This window comes from Ostreococcus tauri (genome assembly GCF_000214015.3).
Source record: "Ostreococcus tauri WGS project CAID00000000 data, contig chromosome 01, whole genome shotgun sequence".
Classification (NCBI taxonomy): Eukaryota; Viridiplantae; Chlorophyta; class Mamiellophyceae; order Mamiellales; family Bathycoccaceae; genus Ostreococcus; species Ostreococcus tauri.
Window position 1 is genome coordinate 1078350 of NC_014426.2, and position 17688 is coordinate 1096037.

At 55.7% G+C, this 17688-nt stretch overlaps 8 protein-coding genes across 8 annotated transcripts; 4 read left to right on the forward strand and 4 right to left on the reverse strand.

Annotated features, from left to right (window-relative positions):
- Positions 1 to 69: 69 nt before the first annotated feature.
- Positions 70 to 1045, reverse strand: OT_ostta01g06610 (Rieske iron-sulphur protein; the record flags this gene model as incomplete). Its single annotated transcript, XM_022985520.1, has 2 exons — positions 70 to 475; positions 816 to 1045. The coding sequence occupies 2 exons, from the start codon at positions 1043 to 1045 to the stop codon at positions 70 to 72; spliced, it is 636 nt and encodes a 211-aa protein (XP_022838387.1).
- Positions 1046 to 1521: 476 nt separating this feature from the next.
- On the forward strand, positions 1522 to 2121 carry OT_ostta01g06620 (Small GTPase superfamily, ARF/SAR type; the record flags this gene model as incomplete). Its single annotated transcript, XM_003074668.1, has 1 exon — positions 1522 to 2121. The coding sequence occupies one exon, from the start codon at positions 1522 to 1524 to the stop codon at positions 2119 to 2121; it is 600 nt and encodes a 199-aa protein (XP_003074716.1).
- Positions 2122 to 2166: 45 nt separating this feature from the next.
- Positions 2167 to 3159, reverse strand: OT_ostta01g06630 (Triose-phosphate transporter domain; the record flags this gene model as incomplete). Its single annotated transcript, XM_003074669.2, has 1 exon — positions 2167 to 3159. One exon carries the CDS (start codon positions 3157 to 3159, stop codon positions 2167 to 2169), a length of 993 nt encoding a protein of 330 aa, XP_003074717.2.
- A 604-nt stretch (positions 3160 to 3763) lies between these two features.
- OT_ostta01g06640 (Voltage-dependent channel, four helix bundle domain) lies at positions 3764 to 9271 on the forward strand (the record flags this gene model as incomplete). Its single annotated transcript, XM_022985521.1, has 1 exon — positions 3764 to 9271. One exon carries the CDS (start codon positions 3764 to 3766, stop codon positions 9269 to 9271), a length of 5508 nt encoding a protein of 1835 aa, XP_022838388.1.
- Positions 9272 to 9365: 94 nt separating this feature from the next.
- On the reverse strand, positions 9366 to 10496 carry OT_ostta01g06650 (Somatomedin B domain; the record flags this gene model as incomplete). The annotated part of the gene is made up of 1 exon (XM_003074671.2): positions 9366 to 10496. The coding sequence occupies one exon, from the start codon at positions 10494 to 10496 to the stop codon at positions 9366 to 9368; it is 1131 nt and encodes a 376-aa protein (XP_003074719.2).
- Positions 10497 to 10601: 105 nt separating this feature from the next.
- OT_ostta01g06660 (Acyl-ACP thioesterase) lies at positions 10602 to 11528 on the reverse strand (the record flags this gene model as incomplete). Its single annotated transcript, XM_003074672.1, has 1 exon — positions 10602 to 11528. One exon carries the CDS (start codon positions 11526 to 11528, stop codon positions 10602 to 10604), a length of 927 nt encoding a protein of 308 aa, XP_003074720.1.
- Positions 11529 to 12107: 579 nt separating this feature from the next.
- Positions 12108 to 13958, forward strand: OT_ostta01g06670 (Insulin-induced protein family; the record flags this gene model as incomplete). Its single annotated transcript, XM_022985523.1, has 1 exon — positions 12108 to 13958. One exon carries the CDS (start codon positions 12108 to 12110, stop codon positions 13956 to 13958), a length of 1851 nt encoding a protein of 616 aa, XP_022838389.1.
- Positions 13959 to 14047: 89 nt separating this feature from the next.
- Positions 14048 to 16081, forward strand: OT_ostta01g06680 (P-loop containing nucleoside triphosphate hydrolase; the record flags this gene model as incomplete). The annotated part of the gene is made up of 1 exon (XM_022985524.1): positions 14048 to 16081. One exon carries the CDS (start codon positions 14048 to 14050, stop codon positions 16079 to 16081), a length of 2034 nt encoding a protein of 677 aa, XP_022838390.1.
- Positions 16082 to 17688: the final 1607 nt, after the last annotated feature.

Here is a 17688-nt window from a genome sequence, read left to right on the forward strand (position 1 = left end):
TCTCGAGGGAGCTTCGAAAATATTCGTAATCATTCACATGTCTAAAAAGGCGCGTTTGTTCCCTCTTGTTTACTTCCACCAAGGCTGAAGTCCCGTTCTAAAATCTTGCTCCGTCCACGGGGTGAAGGTAACCGTGTCGTTGCCGTCAATGACGACGTGCGCGAGAGCCAAGGAGAGCGGAGCCGGACCGCGGATCACCTTACCGTCGGCATTGTACTGGGAGCCGTGGCACGGGCACTTGAACTTGTTCTCAGCCTTGTTCCACGGGACGACGCAACCCAAGTGCGTGCACACCGCGTTCAAGCCGAAATCCGTGAGGGAACCGTCCGCCTTGACGATCAAGTACGTGGCGTCACCCTTCAAACCTTGGGTCAACGAATAGTCACCCGGAAGGTGCGTCTTCAACCACGACGCCTTCTTGATGTCGTTGCCGTTAGCATCCTTCGCCGGTTGACCAGCACCGCCACCACCGGCACTGTTATGGGGAAAATACAAGCGTTCAATGGTCAGTCCACACGTTCTTTGTACAAGATTCGCGGCGCGTATTCTCGAGCGCTGGAAAAGTCCCCGCGAACGCCGACGCTGGCGCCGCCGACGGTTTCGCACGCGAGCGATGATCGATCACGCTTTCACGACGTTCGTGTACCCCTCTCGAGGCTCTCGATCGCGTTCACACGCGTCGGACGACCGATCGCTTTGCCACCGAAGTGGATAATGATCAGACTGACCCTAACGTTAGCCATCGCGATCGATCGAAGATAAAGTTTCCACGCGCGCTCGCGTCGCGCGATCGACGTCGATGCGCTGAGACGTACCTCGGCGGGACGAAGAAGTACGCGTAACCACCGATGAGGGAGGTCGCCGGGAGACCGATCGCGCCGACGAGCAACAGGTTCATGACGTTGCGCTTGCCCATGTCCGGGACGTCCGCGGACGCCGCGGCAGCCTTGACGACGCGAGAGACGCCTTGGCGCTTGGCCACCGCGGTCGTCTTCGCGACGCGCGTGCAGCCGAGTTTTTGGCTCGTCGAGAGGGTGAAAGACATGGCGAGACGTGGACGCGCGCGTCGGTGTGCCGCGACGCGCGCGCGCGCATCGACGCGATCGCGCGCGACGAGCCCCCCGGGCGCCGGGCGCGGGGCGCGGGGGTGTCGCGTAGTTTAGCGATATCATCAAAATCATCGTGCGTGATAAGTGCGAGTCGAGCGTTTGAGAAAAACGCTCGAGGATATCGTACTCGGCGGTGATTTCGAGGATGAATGTGAATGTACACCTCACGCGATGCGACGGGCCATTCGTCGTCGGCCATTCGTCGTCGGCCATTCGTCCATTCGTCGTCGTCCACGCGTCGTCGTCGAGCGCGCGCGAGTGACGAGAACTCGGAGACGGACGGACGCGAGCGACGATCGATCGAGCGCGCGCGCGCGACGCGACCGAGCAGACGAACGCGATGACGGTCGGGTCGACCGCGACGTGAGACGACGACGCACCGAGGACGCTCGAGCTCGGGCGTTCGCGCGCGATGCTGGGATACGCGTCACCGAAAAAGGTGGTCGTGCTCGGAATCCAAGGCGCGGGGAAGACGAGCGTCGTCGAGCGCGTCAAGGATGTCTACGGAGCGAGCACCAGAGGCTTGCGACCAGAGCAAATCATCTCCACCGTGGGGATGAACATCGCCAAGGCGCCGGCGGGGGTGAATTTACCGGTGGAACTGATATTTTGGGACCTCGGTGGGGCGTTCGGTTTGCGGGGGATATGGGAGAGCTACTTCAAGGATGCCGACGCGTGCGCGTACGTCGTCGACGGGGCTGACGAAGGCAGTCTCGAGGAGTCCATGGTCGAGCTCGAGCGCGCGCTTCGCAACGCCGAGTTTGGTAAAGCCATGCCCGTGCTCGTCCTCAGCGCGAAGAGCGACCTGAGTGGTCCGGAGGGGTTGGAAATGGTTCGCGCGTCGTGCGACGACGTCTTCGCGCGCGTCGACGGGACTGCTTCGAAGCGCTCACGGCGCGTTCTCGCCGTCAACGCGAACACAGGTCTCGGGTTGAGACCCGCAGTGGAGTGGTTGGCGCACGAGCTCACGTCAAGCGAACCCTCCCTGCTTAGTTCTCTGTTTAGTTTCTAGAATTCAATTTCGGCATTGAAAATGCGCACTCGCACTGCTACACTCCTACACACCCGTCTTCGCGTTTTCCATGAGCGCGTTCGCCAGTCGCGCGCTTTTGCGTTTGCTCGACGAGTAGAGCCAGACGCCGATCATGGTGACGGTATATCCCACAATGCCCCGAAACGTCACGGGATTCCGGAACAGCATGATGCTGACCACTGTGCACACGACACCCTTTGCGTTACCGAGTACTTGAAGTGTGAGCGCGCCGACGTGCGCCGTCACCAGAAAATTCGTCAAGTTTACGAGGTACGCGACGAAACAATTTCCTAAAAGAATCGCAATGAACCATGGATCGAGCTCAGCGGCTTCGTAAAACGCGGATATCGCGTTAGGCTCCATGATTAACGTAAAGACACCGAGTGTCATGATGGCCACCGGGCTCATGTAGTAGAGCAAGCTCATGCTATCCAACTTGTTCTCGCTCGAGTGCGATAACTTTTCCGCCTCTTTCTCCCCCACTGGAGAGAGCAACCACCCTTGGAGCACGCTCTTGAGCGCCCGGCAGCACACGCCGACGAGGCACGCCATGAAACCGAAAAAGTTAAAACTCGGCTCCCCCCACGTCGCGAGCGCGATCCCTCCGACGACGGGAACGAGCGTCATGTACGTCGCCGTACTCTCCTTTTTGTGCAACATGAGGTACGCGAAAATAGCGGTGAAGAACGGTGTCGTCGCCCCCAGCGCTTGATTGAAGCTCACCGGAATGTATCTCAGCGACACGTTTCCGCCCAGGACGCTCAGTGCGAACGTCATCGCGAGCACCGCCACTTTCCCGTAGTGTCGTCGCGTTCGAATAAACTGCTTGGGGACGATTTTAAACTCTCGCGCCGTCGCGGAGAGCACCGAGCACATGCACATGTGACACAACGTCATGAAGACGGGAAATTTGAACCCATAGACGGATAAGATGTACTTGTTCAGCAGCAGCACGCCGATGTTCGCGGCGTACCACGCGGTGACGATGAGGGCGCCGCGCGACGCGTCGCGCGCCATGTCGCGTTCGATCTCGCGATCGACGCCGTGTGCGTCGGTTCGCGCGCGCGCGCGGTCGATTCGCGTCGTCGGCGCGTTCGGGGCGTCGCGATCGTCGTCGCCGTGCGACGCCTCGCCGATTCGGTCGCTCGAGACCACCGCGCGGTGCCGCGTGCGCGCTCGCGCGCCGGCGTCGTCACCTCGCGTCGGCGCGAGCCCACGTCGGGGGCCGGGTCTCGTACTTCACGCACGCGTGCTCTGTGTGGGATGTATTAACGAGGTCACAGCCGGGTCCGCACACGACTCGGTTGGGTAAAATCACGATCACCATCTAAATCACCACCCGACACTTTGTGATTTGAATCGCCATCACCACCCATCGACGGTGATGGACGCGACCGAGGCGCGTGCGACCAAATGACTGGGTCGTCCGACCTAGTGTACCGTACATTGTACGTACGCGCCACGACGCACACGCCGTGACGGGCGGCGACCTGTCGGAGGATTCGTAGGCGCGCGACGGGCGGGACGACGGCGGTCGCGCCGACCGCGCCGAGCGGCGCCGAGCGGTGACGTCGAGCGGTGACGTCATCGGCGTCGACACCGAGCGGTGACGTCGGGCGCGATGGAGGTTCGATCCGGGAGCGCGCGCGCGTCCCCGATCGAACGGGCGTTGGAGACGTGGGACGTCGCGGAGGCGAGGGCGAGCGAGGTGGAAAACACGAGCGAGGGCGCGACGTCGACGTCGAGACCGAAAACGATTTCGCACAGGGCGATGGGTTTCGCCCGTGGGTTGTACGACCGCGTGTACGAGGACGAACGAAGCTTGTTGTGCTTCGGCGAGGGGTCGCTCGCGCGGAGGGGATGCGCGCGGTTGGTGGAACATTCGCTTTTCCAAGCCTTCATCCTCGCCGTGGTCGCTTTTAACGCCGTCGTGCTGGCGATGGAACTACCCGATCGCGCGTACGAGGCGAGAGGCGGATCCACGCCGCTCACGGAGGGGGGTTCTTTCGCCGTGCACGTCGGCTTCGTGCTCGTCTTCGGGTTTGAGGCGTTGGCAAAGATCATCGCTCACGGATTCGTCATAGGGCCTGGGACGTATCTCAGAGATCGCAGTAATATTTTCGATTTCATCGTCGTCGCCGTGGGGGTGATAGATTTAAGCACGGCGGGGTCGAGTGGCGTGGGCACGTTGCGAATACTTCGCGCACTTCAACCGTTCAGGGCGTTGAGCAAGTTCGAATCGGGTCGAATAGTGTTCGTGACGATTGAGAAATCCGTCCCATTGCTGATGGACGTCGTCATTTTCATGTCGTGGTTCGTCATCATGTGTACCGTGATCGGGGTGCTCTCGTTTGCTGGGAACACGAGCTCTCGCGAGTACGTCGGTTCAGGCTTTGCAGCGAACGCGTCAACGACAGAAATTTGCGCGAATCTCGTCGCTGGGTATTCCAACTCGGTTCAAGCCACCGGTGAAAACCCATCGTATCCGTCCGACCTCGACATGTGCGCTCACAAGTCCGAGAACACGTTGCTGCGAAGCGTGAACGGTTCGCAAGTTTACTGTTGCCACTCAGGAACGTCGCCCGTCGACGGTTTCGTGAGCTTTGACGATTTTGGCCGCGGTATGTTCGTCGTACTTCAGACGATGACGATCGATGGGTGGAACGAAATCGCATGGACGACCGCCCGGACTGTGGGTGTAGTTCCCGCGTTTGCGTTCTACGCGTCGGTCGTGTTATTAGGAGGCTTCTTCGTATTTCAATTATTTACCTCCGTGATTTGTGCAACTCTGTCGGATATAAAAGACGAGAAGGCGGAGAATGATGCAGAAGTTAAGTGTACCGCGCTCGAACGCTCTGTCAATGAAACGATGGCGAGTGCGACTGGTGAGAGCGTTAAAGTTGCTGATTGGGAGGCCGTCTCGGTGCTCAAGTCACCGACTGATTACGATTGGGATGAAACGCGAGGAATCTTTGGGAGATTGAAGCTGCTGGCGATCTCACTCGTCGCCGACGAGCGGTTCGAAATGTTCATAAACTTGTCAATCTTTTGCAACGTCGTGGCGATGATGACACGCACCGCCGAAGCGAACGCGGAGCTCGAAGCGTTCCGATCGAACGCGGAATACGTCTTCTTTTCCATTTTTTGCAGTGAGCTCATGATAAAACACGTCGCGCTCGGGATGCGTACTTACTGGGCCAGAAGTTGGAATCGACTGGACGGCGCCGTCGTGCTGTCCGGATGCGTTGACATGATCATGAGTGCACAAGGGGCGACCGGCGTGAACGTTTCTTTCCTGAGAATTATGCGCATTCTCAGACTTTTTCGAGTCGCGCGTGTATTCCGAAGATCCGAGAGCTTCCGTAAGATGATACGCGCCATCATAAGTGGTACGCAGCGGATGTGGGTGTTTCTGTTGGTTTGGGCGCTATGCCTGTCGATTTTTGCCATCTTAGGGACCCAGCTTTTCTCGGCAAAGGGTAATATTGACGAAGAGAGGTTGAACTTTCGGGACTTTGCGAGTTCAAGTTTGACACTCTTCGTCGTCAGCACGGGGGAGAATACGTTCGAAGTCGCATGGTCAATCATGCAAGCCGCTGGACATCCTGCGGGGATATACATGATTGTCTGGTGTCTTATCACAACGTCAATCCTCTCCGTGGTTCTCGGTATTCTGATTGAAAGCGTCACCGAAGATGATGAACCGATTGATATGGATGAGTTAATGATACAATCAGGTGGTGACGTAAGACTACACAAGTTCACCTGTTCGTTGGCTGAAGAATATGGGTTCAATACGCGGGATATCCCGTCGTGGTTCATTTCTAAGGCGGCGAAAGAGTACAAGGAGATGTTGTCCAAGAGTGAAAAGCAAGGTGACAGCGCTAGCGAGGATGAACTATCGGATGCATACGACTTGAAGGAAGAAGACGACGCTCACGGTTCGCACTTCGGCGGTTTAGGTCTCAATCCTCTGCAGTGGAGAGAACAACGCCAGGCAAAGCTCCATCGAATGCGTCTCGTGCACGAAGTCGCCGTCGTAAGACACTGGTTGATCTCTCTAGGATACGAACAACACACCAAGCGTTCGCTCAAGGTTGCGCGGGGAATGCGCCGTCAAGCAGTCGAGAAGGCTCGCGCGAGGCTTTCTCAAGGACACGAGCTCTATCAAATGAAGCGAGCTCAACTGATGGAGCGCAGTAGTATGAGAATTGATGACAGCGCCTCGCGATTGCGCGACCGTTTGCAACAACTGAGTCTTCGGTGCATCATCAACAGGGGGGACGATCTCTACGCGGGTGTGGATCTCGCCATGCTGCACGCCGATGACATTCCTTTACACGCTCTGTACGCGGCACCAAGCGTGAAGGTGACAGATGAGCTCGCCGAGGCAGGTAGAGAGCTAGAAGCTTTCGTACTTGACGACAACTTCAAGATAGCCCTGTCATTTTACGACATTGATGCCGAGGATGAAAGCGTGCACATTCAGACAAGACTCAAAGTTCTGAGATTAACGAAACAACCTTGGTTCGATGGCGTGATCCTGCTTTTGATAATCGTGTCGTCTGCTCTATTGGCAACCGAGACGCACACGTTCCCGGAAGAAGGCTCACAAACCGCGCATGTGTACGAATCGCTAGATATCATGTTCAACGCATGCTTCACGGTGGAAATGTGTCTGAAACTTTACGCACTCGGAGCTTGGAGCGCACACGGCGCGTACTTTCGATCATCCTTCAACTGCATGGATGCACTCGTCGTCGCAAGCTCTTGGTTGATCATTTTCCTTGGAACCGCCGTTCCGATTCGCTCGCTGCGCACCGTGAGAATATTGCGTCCTCTTAGATCGGTGAATCGGATCAAAGGACTTAAACTTGTCGTTGAAACCATCATGTCGTCCGTTCCAGCCGTTGGATCGGTATGCGTGATAGGTCTTGCTTTGATGACAATACTAAGTGTGCTCGGCATGGAACTCTTTCTGGGCAAGATGCATCGATGCACTCTTACTTCTGCGCCAGTCGCAACGAAGGCTGAGTGTCTCGCTGCCGGCGGGGTGTGGAGGAAAGCCGAGTTCAATTTTGATAGTTTCCTCGAAGCTCTACTGAGCGTTTTCATAGCGTCGACAGGTGACAATTGGCAGGATATCATGTTCGAATCGATGGACGTCGTCGGCGTGGACATGGAACCAGTGAGGGAAAATTCAAAGTGGGCCGCAGTCTACTTCGTTGTCGTCATACTTTTCGCTTTCCTACTCTGGTCCAATCTCTTCATATCTGCTCTGGTGGACAACTTCAATCGCCTGTCGGCTCGAAGTAAGAATGCGAAAAGCCCGCTCATGACAGATGAGCAGCGTGTTTGGCACCAGGCAATGGCTCTGTCGATCACGCACGTGGACAACGAGTGGAGGAGAAAGCCGCCGCAGACTGCGTGGAAACAAGTAATTCATAACATCGTGTCGAGACACAGCTTTGACACCGTCTGTGTCATCATGATTTTATCGAACATGGTTCTAATGATGATGGTTCGGGAAGGCGCGTCAAAACCAGAGGAAGATTTTCAACTGTGGATGGGAAACGCGTTATCGATTTGGTATATCATCGAAGCCGCGTTGCTAATAATCGCCATGAAATGGAGGAATTATTGGAAGAGCGGCTGGAACAAAATGGATTTCATTGTCGCCGTATCAGGAACAATCGGTCTCGTCGTCCCGGCTGTTTATAAATCTGGGATCGGTGGTATGTTCCGTATGTTGAGGTTTTTGAGACTTTTCAAAGTCGTGCAAGTGAGTAAAGGGCTGCGAACGCTGTCGGCGACTTTTATTGGGGCAGTACCTGGCGTGATAAACGTAGCCATGTTGTCGATGTTGTTCATGTACATCTACTCGTGCCTAGGAGTATCTTTCTTCGGCGACATGCGAGCCGACTACGAAGGCGCAGCGCTGTCCGAGTACTCAAATTTCAAAACGTTCCCCAAAGCGATGATATCGCTTTACGTGTGTTTCACGGGAAACTGGCAAGGCTATCTGAGCGATGTTTACGTAGACACGCTGTGTTACGGGAATGAGCCGCTACCGAACGGAGTGAAGTGCGAGCCTAACTACATCGCCATCGTCTACTTTATTTCATTCGTCATCATATGCGTTTTGTTTTTGGGCAATCTATTCGTGGCGATCATTTTAGAGCGATTTAGCTTTTGCGCATCGGCAGAGGGCGTGTACGGTGACAACGAGGGCTCGGTGATCTATAGGACGATCGTCTTGCGTCGAGTGGCGCAATCGATCGTTAAGCGCGTGCGCGTCGTGAAGAGACTTAGTCCCGTTGAACGCAAGGAGATGATAAGTAGAAATACTACGCTCAACTCGACGGCAGGGAGTGGGAGCCGGACGCCCGTACGGCCAACACAGACGGTAGTCTTGAGCAGAGACGTCAGTATCGACGATGACGTCAGTATCGACGATGCCGAGTTGGGAGCGTTTGAAGGAAGATTAGAAGATGAGGTTCGCTCCAGACTGACTGATATTGTCCAAGTTGGACGATCAAAATCGACGAATCCGTCAACGCCACCAACCTTAGAAGTGGATGAAGGAGATTTAGTCGTCAACATCGATTTCGGCGACGTGAAGGCCGCGCTGCAAGAAGCGATACCTTCGCACGACACAAAAACCATACTAGCCGCGGCCAGCGCCATTGATCGTCTCGTGCGAAGCCGTTCTCGCTCAAGATCCGACGTTTGCTCTCGAGGACACTCTCGTGCGTCTTCATTCGGATTCGACGACAGTTTGAATAGGAGTGACGAAGAGACGGATGGGACTGCGGTTGCTGTCTTCAATCGTCAGGATTCTGTCAACGAGCGTCTCAAAGCACAGCAAATAGGGGCGTTGAGTACGACCACTCCGTCAACCACACGTCGAGAGGTCGCGAGAGTTCACACACGAGCGAAAATCACCACAGCTGGCGCTCGAATGGCCGTAGCGACCAGTGCCGGCTCATCGCGCTACGCTTCGTCGAGCGATGACGAGAGCGTCGACGGCGCTTACACACCTATGAGCGCCGAGCCGCACGATCGTACTTTCAGCTTTGAAAACGAAGATTCCGATTCAGACATCGGAAGCTGTAACTCGCAGCTGTAGATAGATTTGTAAATACAAGTATTACAAGTACTACTTGTACTAGTACACGTACCGTACCGGTACCCGGTAGATGTACCGGTAGAAAGTATTATCCTTAGTCAGTGAGACAGACGGTTTGATAGTCGTCACAGCAATCCGGGGGATCGTTCGACGCGCACTCCGAGTCACAGCAACACGGAGCCAGCTCATTGTACGAGTAGTCACAGAGCCCGCAAATGTTCGGAGACGCTGTCACGCAACTACCTTTTGGCTGACCAGCCAGGTGCGATGGCGACGCATAAGGCGCGACGCTCGGAGGCGGAGGGCGTACTCGCCAGAGCAGAGGGTCCGGTGAGCCTATCTGTGGGGGTGGTGGTTTTGGTTTTGGACTCGGAGAAGGCAATGGCACCGAGGGCGGATTCGGCGTCGTTGTCGCAACCTCGATCCGCGTGTTTGGGGACTCTTCAACGTGCTTTTGGTCGACGACGCGAGCTGGAAACACAGTGTTGTCCAACACAAAGATAACTCCGTTTGATGCTCGAATCTCATGTAGAACAACGCTGCGTGATGGACTGCGCGAGATTATTTCGTCTTCCACGTCCATTTGACCGTCATTGTCAACAAATACCGCATCTCCGTCGCCGGCGCCGACATAGTTCAGAACATTGGACGACTGGATCGCGAATGCGCACTCATCACACGCTGATGGTAGACACTCCCTGAGCAAGGCTGAACCAAAAACTTGACAACGAGCATGTCTTACGTGACTTCCGCCAAGCAACAGCAAAGGGCGTTCACTCGATGAGCCTACGACGAGCGAGTGCGCCACCGTTGACCCTGGCAGCAAGGCTTCCTTGACGCCCAGATCAGTAATGAGACGCATTCCAATCTCGAGTGAACTAACGACACTTGAGCTCACGACGTGCGACTGAATCACTTTTTCTGCCTCTTCTGCCGACAACTCGCCGGCTGGCATGGAGGGTCGGCTGTACCACGCCAGATCTTTTGGCGCAAAAACGGTCGCCTTGTACGACAGCGACCCGAGCATATTCTTATACAGATCATTCTTATCGACGAGCGAGGCGAACGATCGTATCTCAACCGTTTCCATGATTTCCGAAAGTAGTGTTCGAGCAGTGCACGAATTTTCTAGAGCTTCCACTACCGTGCAGTCGAACGCGTGAGGCTGCGGTGCTTGAAGGAGGATCATGATGAGGAAAATGTATAACCACGTAATGACATTCATTCGATTGGTGTGCCCCGTAGTGAAGCGTGAGTGAATCCAGTCGGCCGTGTCACGTCGTCAGTCACCTCGCTAAGTACTGTTTTTTTGCACTTGGCATTACATTAATTACGATGTCTTCTGCTTCGTCCACACCGTCTTGGCTCTCACAATCTCGTCATCACCTCTCGCCAATTTGTGTAGCAGCACGTACGAGTCGCTTTGCTCCTCAACCTCGCAGCACGTTGCCGTGATACATTCACCAAAATTGCACTCGCTCCGATACTCCAAGATTATCTCTTGAAGCGCGCGCCCGTTCCAAGTCTCCTGAGGAACGCTCTCGAGAATCCACTGAACGTAAACCACATTGTTGACGTGACCGTTCATGTCCATGTCGTTTCGTCGCACGTGATGCGTAATCGGTGAGACGCACTGGTTGGCGGCGATTTCGGTCACATCGGCAAGCTTGTCACTAGCGTACCCCTCTTCCATCACCTGACGCTCGAGAGCTTGATACTTGAAATCTTCTAGAACTGAATTCGGGATACGTGCCATCCTACGTGTGTTGAGATTCAGCACAACCCACTGCGACGTGGCTTCGCCTATTTGAACTCCAGACTCGTCCGTGATGGAATAGTCTCTACGAGCCGCAATTTTTCCCTGAGGCTCGAACCACGTGCTCACCTCCATCTTCTCGCCCCACTTCGGATATTTTCTCACACATAGATGGAGACGCGTGCACACCCACGCCAAGTGACCTTTCGCCATCTCCGCCGGCATTGACTGCCCTACGCCCCAGATACCTTGCGCGTGGTTGCATGCACACTCCTGGATCAGATCGGCGATGGTCACCATCGTCGCTTCCCCGTTCGGCCCGGTCTCGGCGTAACGCACCGGAAAAACCTCACTAAACTTCCTCCCTTGCTCTGAAAAGTTTCGAGAAAACCACTCCGTGCCGTCCATGCCGCTGAAAGACTTCTCCCCATTCGCCGTTGGCTTTGCCACAGAACGATCGGCGGACGCGACGTCGGACGCTCCCGACGCGCGAGCGATCATCGCGGTACGATCGCGTGCGGCGGTTTCGATCGTCCTCGCCCTCGTCGCCGGCCTCCGGAGCGAGGTGACGCGCGTGCCTCCGGCTCTGCGTCGGACGGTGTTGTCTCGCGCGGCTGTCGAGTTCGCGCGCGCGCGTGCGTTCGCGGACGCGCGCGGGGCGTGCGCGGCGAAAGCCACCATGCGATTGCGTCCTCGAGCGCCGCTCGCTCTGCCGTCGCGTCGACGGCGCCGCGCGTCGCGCTTTGCCGCTCGCACCGCCTTATCCAGCCCCGTCTGGGTCTGAATGAGGTGCGCTCGGGCGATGTGAACACTGGTCGCGTTCACGATTCGAAGGAGTCGCACACGCTCGCGCGTCGACGCCGCGGTCTTCGCGGCGGCGAACGCTCGCGTGAGCGCGCGCGTCTCGCCCGCATCCGCGGTGTCGACGCGAGGACGATGCGCTCGACCGCGAGCGAGTCCTTCGCGCGCGCTGGCGGTACCAGGGGGACGAGGAACCGACGCACGGGGGTCGAGCGAACGCGCGTCGTTTCGGCGTCGTCCAGGCCAGATCGCGAAAACTCGGAGCGTGCGAAGAGAGATATGGAGGCTCTGGAGCGAAGAAGAGACGCCGCGTCGATCGTCGCTCGAGTGGTGAAGACGCAGGAAGCCGAGCCGAGCGGCGACAAATTTCAGTCTGGAGTCGTTCGCATCGCGGGCTCAAAGCCTCCCGCGCTGACGCCGGAAGTGATGCAGGACGAGGTTGAGAAAGAACGACTGGCGCTGTTGAACGAAGTGTTGTTGATCTTCGTGTCAGGAGCCATCTTGGGCCCGTTACTGGACCATCAGCATAGCCGTTTCAACGTACTGCACTACACCGAGCCGGTTAGAGTCCACTTCGACGCTCTCATGGCTCCGATGTGGCAATCGCCTTTCGGTAGGATGTTCGACTCTGTACTTCCCGGTTTCATTAAAGACGCGGTGCGCGTCGCGTTCGTGAACGAAAACGGCGTGCTCGAAACCGGATGGTGGGTCCCGCCACTGTTCGGCGTCGCCGCCATCGTCATCGGTACCGGCACAACGATTCTCGACGAAAGAAGGATCCGTGACTCCGTTAGACGCGCACGAGAGACGGAAATTCGCAGAGGTATGCATGGAATTGACGAACAAGTCAGCAGAACCTCCGATTTGATCGACAGGTGTCCGGGAAAACCCGCGCTCGGATTCATGCCGGGCTGGATGAGCGTCAACTGGTGCATTTCAGTTTTCGCATTTCAGTACTTGGCGTCCGGTGTTTTAGCCTCGCCCCAGTCGCCGTTGGTCGATGGATTCTTACCGTACCATCTGATCGATTTCGTGCTGTGCGTGTGGGGTGTTTCGACGTGGTACATCTTCGACAGAAGCGCGCAAGGATTCTTCATGGCGAGTCTCACCGCCGTCGCTGGGCCTGTCGCTGAAATTGTCTTGATAAATTATGGACACCTGTACTCGTACGCTCACCCGGACGTTTTAGGAATTCCGACATGGATCCCATGGGTTTATTTTTGCGGCGCACCGGCTGTTGGAAATTTAAGCAGACAGCTTCGTAACGAACTGCGAGATCTTAGTGGATTGCCTGGCCCTACGACGAGAGTGGTCGCCTACGATAAACAAAAAATGAAGAGCTCGGGCGCTTTGAAGTCCACGGCATACTCGTCTTTGGATCGAGACAAGACAGTGGTGAACAAAAACTTGAAGGAGATCCCAAAGGGACGTTTCACGATCTTGCCGGGTGGTCCGATAGACGTTGCGGTTCTCGTGGCGAAGCGTCGTGAGGAGGAAGAGCTCGCGAGAGTATTGCAAAGCGTTCGGGGAGGCACGCAGAAACGCCGGCGCGCGGTGAGAAGATACGTCGCGCGGCAAAAGGACCTCAAGGCTGGTCGCAAGAGCGTACGCGATCGAATCGTCGGTTTACTCGTGCGAAAGAAGAAGGAAGCAACGGACGAAGACATAGACACAGAGGAGGGCAAAACGCGTCGATTGTTGAGAATTCAACGCGAAATAGAGCGTGTTGAGGCGACGCTCGACGAAATCGAGCGCATGAAAAAGCTGAAGAATCGTTTGGAGACTATCAGGCTTAGTTTGGACGATGCGGCTCCACCGTTGGGACCAAAGCTCAGACGGCTCAAATCTCGGCTAGAAGACGCCGTTCCGGCGCCATTGAAACCGACGTGGGACGCGCTGGAGGATGCTATTGGCGAATCAATCGGACCAATCGTTCGAGATAAAACGCCCGAGGGTGTAAGAAGGATGATGGAGGGCGCGTTTGATAGTGAGGACGATAGGAGGTCATACATCGAGCGCATGAACGTCGAGCTGGTTGAAATTCAAAGCGAGTTCCAGAGCGAACTATCTAGAGCTAACCGAGTCATGAGCACCGTTCCAGTCGAGAGCGACAAAAGTGCACAGGAGTAGTGTAGTCGTACCGATAGCGTAGAGTTTGTATTGTTATGTACCGGTAGCTTTGTAGCCTTGCGCACGCTCCATTCTGCGCCTCGGCGACTATGAGTACTTCGTCGACGATCGCGACAAGCGGGGTGACGACATCGACGCGATGCGACGTCGCGTCACGGTGGCATCGTGGTTCGCTCTTTCGTCGCACCGTCGGTGTTCGTCGCACCGTCGCAACGTCGTACGGAGAAACAGTCGGGGACGTCGACGTGGCGAGCGGTCCTCAGCTCAAGACCGTCGACGTCCTTGCGGCGCGTCGAAGAGCGACACTTCGCGCGGTGACGAATGAAGAAGAGATTGCGCTCTTACTCGATGCCGCCCCCGCGCGCGTTCGAGACGCGCTAGGGGCAGACGATCGCAGGCTTGAGCTGAGCGAGATCGTGCTCGATGTAGGACGACTTCCCACGGCTCGTTTTCCCGATGGTGACACGACCATCGGCGATGAGATGGTCACTTACGACGACTTGGCGCGATTGATGGACAAAGTTGGAGACTTCGGAAGAGATAATCGTGCGGGTATCAATGGAACGTTGCATCGCGTGAGCGCAATTAGGAATAGGTACGGAAAGGTGGTCGGCGCGACGTGCAGAGTTGGACGGTCGATTTCAGGCTCAGCCGCACTTATCAGGGATATTCTGGAGGCTGAGACGTCAGTATCGGCAATGAATGCCTCGATTCTACTCCTGGGGCGACCAGGCGTTGGGAAGACGACTGCAATTAGAGAAATTTCCCGCATTCTCGCCGAGGAGCATCATCGCCGCGTGGTGATCGTTGACACCTCAAATGAGATTGCGGGAGACGGTGATGTTCCGCATAAAGGCATCGGTAGCGCCCGGCGCATGCAAGTCCCGACGGCGAGTGAGCAACACTTGGTCCTCATTGAAGCTGTGGAGAATCACACGCCGGAAACAATCGTGGTAGATGAGGTCGGGACCGAAGCCGAGGCAAATGCGTGCCGAACGATAGCGGAGAGAGGGGTTCAACTCATAGGGACGGCGCACGGCCACACCTTGGAGAATGTGTTAAAGAATCCATCTTTGTGCGATTTGATCGGAGGCGTCGTGAGTGTGACGCTGGGGGACGACGAAGCTCGAAGGCGCGGTGTACAAAAGAGCGTGCTCGAGCGCGAGGGACCACCAACGTTTACAATTGCTGTCGAAATGCTCGACGTTGGGACTTGGCGAGTCCACACCGATGTTGCCGCGTCCGTTGATGCTTTGCTTGCAGGACAGTCCCCGATGACAGAGCTTCGCACTCTCAATGCAGATGGTTCCGTGACGGCAGAAGCGGAGTACACGAGTCGAAGAACTCCATCTGCTTACGGACACGTACAAGCCGCGTATAATCCCGCGGAGTCTCGTCTCTCCACCTCACCGAGGACACAACTTCGTTCAAGCTCAGAGTGGGCGGCGATGGAGCTCACGTCGTCGTCTTTGTCGTCATTGTCATCGAATAAAATTGGGAGCGCGCAGGATCAGGATCGAAGGAGTGAGGACGTACGCGACGTGGGTGAAACGGACGATGACGAGGAAGTTGGATGCTCGCCGAACGCCTTACGCGTCTTCCCGTTTAAAGTGAGCCGAGAAGCCTTGGAGCGGGTGATGTCGAGCATGGGCTTGAGTGAGCGCGTGTGTCTAGTTGACCTTCTCGAAGATGCCAGCGTCGTTGTCGCCCCCAAGTCGCAGGTGAAAACGTCGACGTGGCTCCGACACGCGGCGCGTGCTCGAGGGATGCCTATCTACGCCGTGCGCGCTGATAACTCGGCGCAGCTTGTTCGAGCTCTTCAAGCGATGCTCGGTATCACCGGCGCGGGGGATGGGATTGGTAATGCATCTCAGGAGGCACAGCAGACGGGAATTCGAGCGAGCTCTACTGCGGACGAAACGGACGCTCTCGAGGAGGTACGAATGGCCGTGGAGCAGCTCGTGATCCCACATCGTGAGCCCGTGGAGCTGTTGCCGAGATCGAATCGCATCATCGCGATGCAACAAGCGCTCGTCGATACGTACTCACTGTCTCACAGCGCTATTGGGGAGGGTAACGAGCGCCGCCTGCGCATCGAATACGAGTATAACAAATTACAATAGTTTCCTATTCAATGACAATCACCGGGAGTGATTTGCACGTCTCATCGGGACGGAACGTTTTTCTGTTCGCATGGAGACCGTAATTATCATCAGCTCATTCATCTCTTTATCAGCCTTATTTAGCGTTTCGGCCTTGTGTCTTGTCTTTTCTTGGTTCACATCTCTCGAGGTACTCGAGCGCATTGTTGGACGCGTCGTCGAAGTTTCTCAAACGCTTCAGTCGCTCTTGGAACCGGATATCGCGGGTTAAGTTGTACCACCACTTTCCCACCGGAACGCCGTCTCTTTCCCCATCATCGTCATGGTCCCATCGCGCGAGTGTGGCCACATCACGAAATCTCGGCAACTTGCCATCCAAGTGGTCGCGGACGTGCGCGCTGAAAATCGTCAACTTGCGCGCGTCGTGCGCTGTGTTCATATATGCATAGCCATCTTCGCGAAACACACATGTCTCGAGATACTCGAGCGCATGCTTCGACGCGTCGTCGAATTTTCTCAAACGCTTCAGTCGCTCTTGGCCCGTTGAGTGGTTTAAGTCGTACCAAAATTTTCCAACCGGAACGCCGTCTCTTTCCCCAGCATCTTCATGGTCCCATCGCGCGAGTGTGGCCACATCGTTCTTTCTCGGCAACTTGCCATCCAAGTGGTCGCGGACGTGCGCGCTGAAAATCTTCAATCATGCTCGCACCGTTTAGAGCGCGCCAACTTGTTTCGTGTCGCACTCGAGAAAAAACACCCGTAACTGAATAGCGTCCTTGTCGATGTTGATGGACATTTTGAAACCATGACCATCTGTGTTCCAGTACTCGGGTGGTCTTCCGAATCCACCGTCCGCTTGGACCATTCATACCTTTACTTTTTTAAAAAATATATCTTAGCATATCATAGCGTTCAGAGAGAGCTGGGGTCGAAGTTATGTCGTCGTCGTTGTTTCGCGAGAGTGGCTCCATCTCCCTCCACCCCTCTCCACCCTCTCCATCTCCCTCCATCTCACCGGGAGCGATTCGCATGTCTCCTCGCTCCGTCATCTGTGCGCGTTCCGTCATTCGCGGGACGGACTATTTTTCTGTTCTCAGAAACTCGCTTGGATGTATCGACAGATGAATTACAATGTTTTTCTATTCGCATGGAGACCGTAATTATCATCAGCTCATTCATCTCTTCATCAGCCTTATTTAGCGTTTCGGCCTTGTGTCTTGGCTTTTCTTGGTTCACACGTCTCGAGGTACTCGAGCGCATTGTTGGACGCGTCGTCGAAGTTTCTCAAACGCTTCAGTCGCTCTTGGCCCGTTGAGCGGTTTAAGTCGTACCAAAACTGTCCAACCGGAACGCCGTCTCTTTCCCCAGCATCTTCATGGTCCCATCGCGCGAGTGTCCTTGTGTGTGTCTCTTGTCGCGGCGGCCTTCCTCGACTTTTAGGGTATTTTGTGTTCTAGATTTTAGGGTTTAGGGTTTTAGGGTTTAGGGTTTAGGGTTTAGGGTTTAGGGTTTAGGGTTTAGGGTTTAGGGTTTAGGGTTTAGGGTTTAGGGTTTAGGGTTTAGGGTTTAGGGTTTAGGGTTTAGGGTTTAGGGTTTAGGGTTTAGGGTTTAGGGTTTAGGGTTTAGGG